The 8,279-nt window shown below is 34.7% G+C and overlaps 1 protein-coding gene across 1 annotated transcript in view; it reads right to left on the bottom strand.

Moving 5' to 3' along the window:
- Nucleotides 1-8,279, bottom strand: part of NLK (nemo like kinase) — a 273,486-nt gene that overhangs the window by 85,641 nt on the left and 179,566 nt on the right. Inside the window, exon 2 of the mRNA XM_007937355.2 lies at nt 1,617-1,746. Within this exon, the coding sequence (XP_007935546.1) occupies nt 1,617-1,746 (130 nt within the window). The remainder of the gene's footprint in view (nt 1-1,616; nt 1,747-8,279) is intronic.

Raw genomic sequence — 8,279 nt, 5'->3', positions numbered from 1 at the left:
TCTGGTTAGCAGGCAAGTGTCTTAGCCACTGTGCTACCAGAGCTCCGTAATGATACTGCCTCTGAAACCCAAGGAGGGGTTGCTATGACTCGGGTCCAACTTGACGGCACGTAACAACAATAACAACAACAGACATCATTCTAAATCACTTCCAAAATCTGAGAAAGCAGTCATAAAAGAACAACTTGAGTGGTATTTTGAAAGCTATTAAAACACACATACACTCCAAGCAGTTCCAATTGATTAAAGGGCAGTAACACTTTTTCTAGAAGTTTAGGAAAAAGGATTTCAAGAAGGGTAACAACAAATCATTAAAATGAAGTAAGTCAAACCAAAAATGTTCAAGCAAATCACACTAGAAATTTAATACCCTAGTTTTACCAAATACATAAAACTTTTACAAATTTCTCAAAGTGAGACCCAATTTGGCAAATAAGCAGACTCACAAGAAACAGTTATTATACTGATAAAGTTTTTATTTCAGCAATAAAGATAGCATAGGTTGAATACTATATGCAGAATTTGAGACAATTTTTCTTTTGACTTGAAATTGAAATAAGTAAAAGCAACACAGAGGAAAACTTTACATGTATCAAACTTTTAATCCAGATTAGCTGTAGAGAAGCTAGACTCAACCACAATAAGTCTACTCATCCATGAGTCCTACCACCTCTAAACACAGGAAAAAAAGAGGCAATCTATATTACCTTAAGGGTGTACTGGTTTTCTTTTTTTGAGGAGAAAGTATTTTCCCACATCATAACCTCTAATTAAAAATATTAAAGGATAAAAATAAGGCTAAATCAAGGCCAATAATTTCCACCTAAACCACTCAGACTATATACTATCCTCTATTTTCATACTGAATATTAACACTGTCCCTCAGCTAAATATTAACATTTGCTTTGCATCAACTAATATTTACCTACCAATCAATAAACCTTAGAAATCACTTAAATTTGGTCATTCTTCAATTACAAAAAAGGTCTAATTTGCCCCAGGTTACCAAAACCCTTTAAAAAAACTTTGGTTGTAGTTTCTTTCTAATTTATTTTCCATACAAATGTATGCTCCTTTTTATAATGGGCTTTCAAAATATTTAACAGCTTACAGTCTCAGAATTAAAAAAAGACATTGAGACACTAAATGGAGTGAGTGTACACCACAATTTAGAAGCTGATCTGAAATGTAACTGGTTCAATGTTTCCTAATTTGGAGGTTAGGCCTTGAACAATTCATAGCTTAGTTTTAAAAACCTCCAAATAAAATACTGACACAATGGGCTCCGTAGTGATTTTAATATGCTGCTAGGGCTGAAAACCACTGACCTCGATAGTGAAAATGTAAGACCATCATAAAGACATAAAGAATGTATATAAAAGGAAGGCAAAGTACTGAAAGAAAACGTACCTCTGTGTCCGTTTCTTTCAGAAAGTGTGAAGTGAAAGCCTAGGTATTCTCCTATAACCTCATTAGAGTGCTTACTGCTTTTTATAGAGTTTGGCATAAACTACAGCTGATTTTCAAATTTCACTTGCATGTATTCTTTTTAACCCTTTCTTGCTCATTATTTATACAATCAAGTAGTAGGAAGCAGTTTCCCCAATTTCACTTACATTATCATGTTTAAAAAAACACAACATCTTCAATTCCCGGAAGACTCTTTTGCAAGAGACCAGATTCTGGAAGACGTTGGGCATCTTTTTGAGTGCTACTCTCTTTCCATCTCTTGGATCTGTTACTGACCTAAAGAAGCATTATTTGGGGGGAAAAGGAAAAAAAAGAGAGAGAGACAGAAAGAGAAATCAATTCCAGACTTCCTCAAAAATTCAGATCATGATAAATATCTTTATTTTAAATATTCTATATTAAAAACCAACTTAATAATGCTTAAGGTGTCAGTGAGAAAGATTAAAAAAAAGTACACATCTACAGTCAAAAAAAAAAAAAAAAACTTTAGCCCAATTCATCTGCCATGCCTTTTCAAAAAATCTTTGTCTAAATTTCTATAAACACTTACCCTTTCTGAGAGTTCACCTAGCTCTACATCTAAGGTAGGAAGACTACTGGTAGTAAAACCATTTTAAAGACGGGGAAAAAAAGAAGCATAGAATATTGAGTAATATGCTCAAAGGTCAAATTAGTTTTATTCTTTATTTTTCAGAACTATATTCAACATGGAAGATGCTCACCCTAAGGATAACACATTTAGTTTAAAAGAGAGCTCAATTTGAATGTTTTGTTCTCTGTAAATGAACACTTAGTAATACGAACTTCAGTACCCACTAGTAGCTAAAAATGTGTCTCTTCTCAGATGTCTAAGCATCAGCTCCACAGAGATCCCTCCAGCTCCTGAGTTATGATAGCCCCTCCTTTGTTTCCCAGCTCTTGGTGTGGCATCTGCTTCCTGTAGTGCTGTTTAACAGGTCCCTTTTTCTCATTCAGTTTTCTAACACATATACAGCCAATTCCCTGTATTAAATTTCCCTATGTTTGGAATACTAGTGTGATTTTCATTTTCCTTGCTGAAATATTAATGCAAAGTTAAATTAGTAAATATGGCCAACTGGTCATTTGGTGAACTGATTTTCCATGAATTAACCCAGAGCTTTTTTCTTCCACCCAACATACTAAGACTGGTTGTCCTTGTAGAACTGATTCCTGACAGATTTATCTTGATAGATTCCTACCTACCATTATCTTTGAGTTCTTGTTTCAGTCATCCAATGCTTTGGCTATGCCTATGAAATTTGAGTCATTTATAAATTTGTTTTCATGCAGGTTATTAATTAAAGATTAAAAGAAAACTGAAAACAGATTATCTGCAGCAAATACAGTTCTAGAAACCATCTAGGAAACTGGAATCCAATCATTCATTTTGGGTATGGTTGTTCAATTAATCATTCACTGATTTAACTATAATCATTGCTTATTTCTTCTTCTTGTCCACAAGAAAAATCAGATACCCATCAAATTGGCTTCATGAAAATAAAGCATTCCCATTATCTACCTAGCTAAAAACCACACTAAACTTCTTTATGAAAACCATGACTTCATGAAACTTTTAAATGACGCATTCTGGTATTTTTAAATAGCATGAAGGCTCTACTTTCTTCCATTTACTGAAAAACTGTGTTTGTTAAACAGTTAAGTGTTACCATTTTTAAGTTCTCAATAGCTTGAAATGTAATTCAACTAGGCCAGGAGACCTAACATTCTTGATTTGCTTAAAAAACACTAACCAAAACCTACCACACTATTTGAAATCCACATAGCTAAGACTCGACAGCACATAACAACAACAACAACAAAGAAAGCAAAAAGGAGGGTAGTGGTAGATTGAATATATTATATTCAGATTATTAAGTTTTTCCCCCCATTTAAATATCCCACTTCTATATCCAGACACTAGAGGAGAAAAATGTCAATGAAATGGCCAGGAAGAAAAACTATGGATCACACAATGCATTCAGCTATTATGTCTCTTTAGTTTTCTTTATTCTTGAACAGTTATTTGGCATTTCTTTGTCATTTATAACATTGCCATTTCCAACCTTTTCTGCTTTGAATTTTTTGTGGAAACTATGTGTTTTCAGTAATGGAAGGCATTTTGAATGAAATGAAAAAATTTTTTAGAGGTAATAAAAATTTTCATATAATTAGTGGGACACACATATCCTGAGTTCTCTAGTGCTGGGGTTGGGGGAATGAGGCCTGTTTCTTCAGATTCATACAGCTGCCATCACCAGACATCAGCACTCACTAAAAATAGGATAGGAGCTTCCCACTAAACCCGAGAGGCAGAAAATGTAGGTGGGCACTGTATGCCCTGTGGGTCATAAAAAGGTAAACAGTACAGGTCAGTAATTTTGTAGAATGTTTCTCAATTTGAGTTTGTCTGGTGTTTTCTTTTACCTTAGAAGGGAGCTCTGGTAGCATAGTGGCTAAGACACTTGCCTGCTAACCAGACGGCTGGTGGTTCAAACCCACCAGCCACTCCTTGGAAGGAAGGTTGGGCAATCCTACTTCCGTAGTGATACTGCCTCGGAAACCCAAAGAGGGGTCGCTATGAGTTGGATTTGACTCGACGGCACATAACAACAACAACAACAGAAGTGATGCTGTCTTCTCAGTGCAATTATATTAGGAGGCTTTTACGTCAATTTGTCCCATTACTGGTAATCTTAACTTTGATCAAGCAGATGAGATGTCTGCTGGTTTCTCCACTGTAAAGTTACTTACTTATTTTTTTTTTCTTTATAAGTATTACTTATTTTATTTTATTTTATTTCTTTATAAGTATTATTATCTCTGTATTTTATACAGAGATATTTTGAAATTGTAGCATTTTTGATTGATGATTTTTGCCCAAATCTTACTAGGATGATTGTCAAATGGTACTTTAATATTTTTATGTTTCTAACAACTATAACTGCAATAAATATTAGTTTAAAAAAAGATGTGTGAAGTGATTGAATACTAAGCCTTCTCCAAAGACCTAACACACTCATACGTCTTTCCTACTTCTAATTTCTAACTGGTCTTGACCGTATTGTGGTGCAAAAAGCTACTCTAAAATAAACCCACTTCAGAAAATGCTTGACAAAGGCTCAAGGTTAGCACTGTGTCTTGTAATGTTTTAAGGTAAAATTCACAAAGCAGCCGTTTTATTTTATTATTCATGCAAAAGCCAGTCATGCCTGTGGGCTGGTAACAATATAACTCTAATGAATGTGAATGGCAGTTCAGTAATTTCACGCCATGTTGAGTTTGTTCTCTCTTAACTTGGGGGTAGCAGATGCTTTAGTTCAGCACAAACAGTACCACCAAACACAGATAAGTGTAGAAGCATGTTACACAGGAATGCTTTTATTTTCTTTGTTACTGAAAGGCTTACTGTGCTTAGTTTCTCTGCTGCTGCAATACCCTGGTTATTCCAACCGCACTTGTTAAATGAAGCTCCAGCTGTAGAGATAATGAACAACACTGAGGGCAATTTTCCTCATTTCAGAAATAAGGAGCCATCCTTTGACCTATAATTCACTTGCTGGTCAGTTACTTTCTCTACTAACTACTGGGTTCCTTAAATAAAACAGTACATTCCTCATTTCATCTGATTACCTTCTTAAACACTAAATTATACTAACAGGTGCTTACTTTCTAAGCTTTAAATTAATGTTTGATTCTGTAAACATCATGTTAAAAATAAAGCTTTAAGGGTTGTGAGCATCTTTTCTTACATCTTCCAAGAGTGCATCAATCATTCTCTGCACTGAGAACATAAGTTCAACTGTTCTTAAAAAAGCCAGAAGGATCCCCAAGCCATTCTTCACAGATGTACAGAGTTGGTCAAAAGAGTACAATACCAAAACAGGAAACTTAAAATTTGGTGTGGTCATGTAGGGTTTTTTAATCTCAGGAAACTGTGTCCATTGTCACAAATCTGTTAAAATTACCTACTGACAAGCAGAAGAGATGGAATGAAACTTATTACTGGGCATACTTCCCCAGGTGCTAGAATGTCACATTAAGATATCTTAAATTAGTATAACTAGTAAGCAAGAATCTCCAAGAGATTACATACTTTTCACTCATTTCCATGTGAAGAATCTTTTCTCCCACAGTATGTTTTGGTAGTTTTAAAGTTCATATTTCTGATACAGGTTTTTAGCAGTTTTAAATACACAGTTTATAGTAAGAATGCTTTAACTTGAATTTTAAAAACTAGGTTCTTTTAATTCTATTTATGTAAAGTTACAGTCAGCAATCCTTTACTTTTTGCTATACATACAATTACTATGTCAACTGTATAATATACATCTCAGTAACAAAGCCTCCAAGTATATGCTAAATATTTAGACTGCCTTCACATTCATTTTGAAATCCATTTCCTTAAAAGTTATTTTTATTTGCATGGAGATAAGTCTGCTTGAAGAGAACAACAGCACACTATGAAAACAAAATTTCTAACAACACATGTCTAGTAAACTTATATAAAAAAGTATTTTAAAAATCAGTGCCCAACTCTATTTGGGAGCTCTGGTAGCATAGTACCTAAGGCACCTGATTGCTAATCAGAAGGCTGGTGGTTTAAATCCATCAGCCACTCCTTGGAAGGAAGGTTGGGTAATCTACTTCTGTAGTGATACCGCCTCGGAAACCCAAGGAGGGGTCACTATGAGTCAGGGCTGACTCGATGGCACACAACAACAACTCTGTTTAGGAGAACAAACCTTCTAGGCCTCCTTGCCTTCCTCCTCCAAAACACATAAATAAAAAAGTATTTTCATCATTTATATTTAGATAATTTGTTCCATTAGTATTTTTTTTTAATGTTTGTTACTTTATATTTATCCAAATTTGGTATCTGCTGAGTTAGCACTTACATAAGAGATCATTTTCCTAGTTTTTTCAAGATACTTACAAAGTGATCTTCAAATTTGTTAATCTTATACAAGTCTCTGTACAACAGCAAAATGAAAATAGTTAATTCCTTTTCTCATAGCCTCCCAACATAAAACTACTGATCAGAAGGAAAACATCTGTATTTAAATATGAACTTATCTGAGTTTAAGTAAACATTTTAAAAACTACTTTAAAACTCTGGTCTGTATGCAAAGATACCAGCGACATGACAGCACTGGTCATTCTAATCTCTATGTAGAGACACAACGAGAAGTGCTAACAAGTGAAGGAGGATAAAGAACAGGCAAGCCATCCAATCAATGTATTTACTAGTGAGTCCTAACTTTTAAGATCTCTTACCCACCCCATCCCCCACCCCAATAATTACTGGATAATTTAAAATATACATGAAAGGTCATTTTATGCTAATCCCTGCAGTGCAGGGAATTATTTGATGGTTCTTGAAACAATGAATTAATTAGTTCCACCATTCTTGCAGATGCAGAAGGTACAGAGACTCTTCTTTCTCAGACACTGTCAAATATCTCTTGTGTGCACGCTGATGTGCCTGCAGGAAAGTTGGCCATAATGACTTTTCAATGGGAATTTTCTCATGTTAGAAGGGGAACATGACATAGCCCAGTCTCCCAAGTCTAGGAAGTTTTCATGGCCCACTAGCCACAGTTCTCTCCTAGAAACAGACCTATGAATATTGCATGGGGAGGAAAATGAGTTGCAATGAAGGAAAGGTTTCTGCGCAAAGATACAAAGAAAAGTAATTCACAACTACATCTCCCTTTTACATTTTAACAAATTAGTCTGGGCAAGAAGAGGTCATAAAAGGTAACCCAAACTAAAACTATGTCATACAAAATGGACTTGCTTTTAATCCCTAGTCACTGCCTGGAAGTTATGCATTCGCTAAAAGAAACACTGAGGAATGTAAGATTTAAAAAAGAACAAAAGGTAAAGAACGGCAATTTTTGTTACACTAAGGTTTATAAAGATAGAAAACACCAAAAGAAAGAAAAGGACAGTTTTATTCACACAGCAGGTTTGTAACACCATGGCTTTGCAGAAGTCACAAATCATAATTAATTCTGAAACAAAGTTCACATCATAAGAAAAAAAATTAATTGTTCTTAGTTGCCATGTTGTTGTTACATGCTGTCTAGTCCTCTCCAACTCAGCAACTCCTCCTTGGGTTTCGAGACAGTATCACAACAGAAGTAGATTGCCCAGTCTTCCTTCCAAGGAGTGGCTGGTGCATTTGAACTGCCAACCTTTTGGTTAGCAGTCAAGTGCCTTAGGCTCTACGCCAGCAGGGCTCCCAAGCTGCCATAGAGAATATTATCTAGTATCTTAGTGGTGAAGATAATGTTTTCATAATTACTTCATGTAAAATTAAGTCCCAATATGCTACTAATTAAAAGCAAACTGAACATACCAATGGTAAAAAGACATTTTTGAGATCAAAGGGGAAATCAGAATATGGCTTAATATTATAAGTAAGATCCATATTTTTAAGAGATAAAATATTTAAGTATATATAAGTGAGATGACATAAAAGCTGAGATTTAAGATAACTTCAACAACAGTAACAAAGGGTACATGAAACAAATGAAGCAAATCTTGATACGTATTGAATCTGGCTGTTAAGTATAGATACGCAGTGAATCTGGGTGATAGGTATAATAAGGTCTCATTACATAAAAGCAAATAATGGAGGTCTGAAAATCTTCACAAAAAAGTTGAAACTTACAAAAGATACTATTTATGATAATATTAAAAAAACCCAATACTTAAGATTAAAGCTTGCCAAAGCTGTGTAAGACCCTGTATGGGAAAAAAATAAAACAAAACCAAAACCCACA

This window comes from Orycteropus afer, unplaced genomic scaffold (genome assembly GCF_000298275.1).
Source record: "Orycteropus afer afer isolate SDZICR_OR568_19922 unplaced genomic scaffold, OryAfe1.0 scaffold00042, whole genome shotgun sequence".
NCBI classification, from domain to species: domain Eukaryota; kingdom Metazoa; phylum Chordata; class Mammalia; order Tubulidentata; family Orycteropodidae; genus Orycteropus; species Orycteropus afer.
The sequence above is the reverse complement of the archived record's forward strand: the minus strand, read 5'-3'. Positions and strand labels throughout refer to the sequence as shown.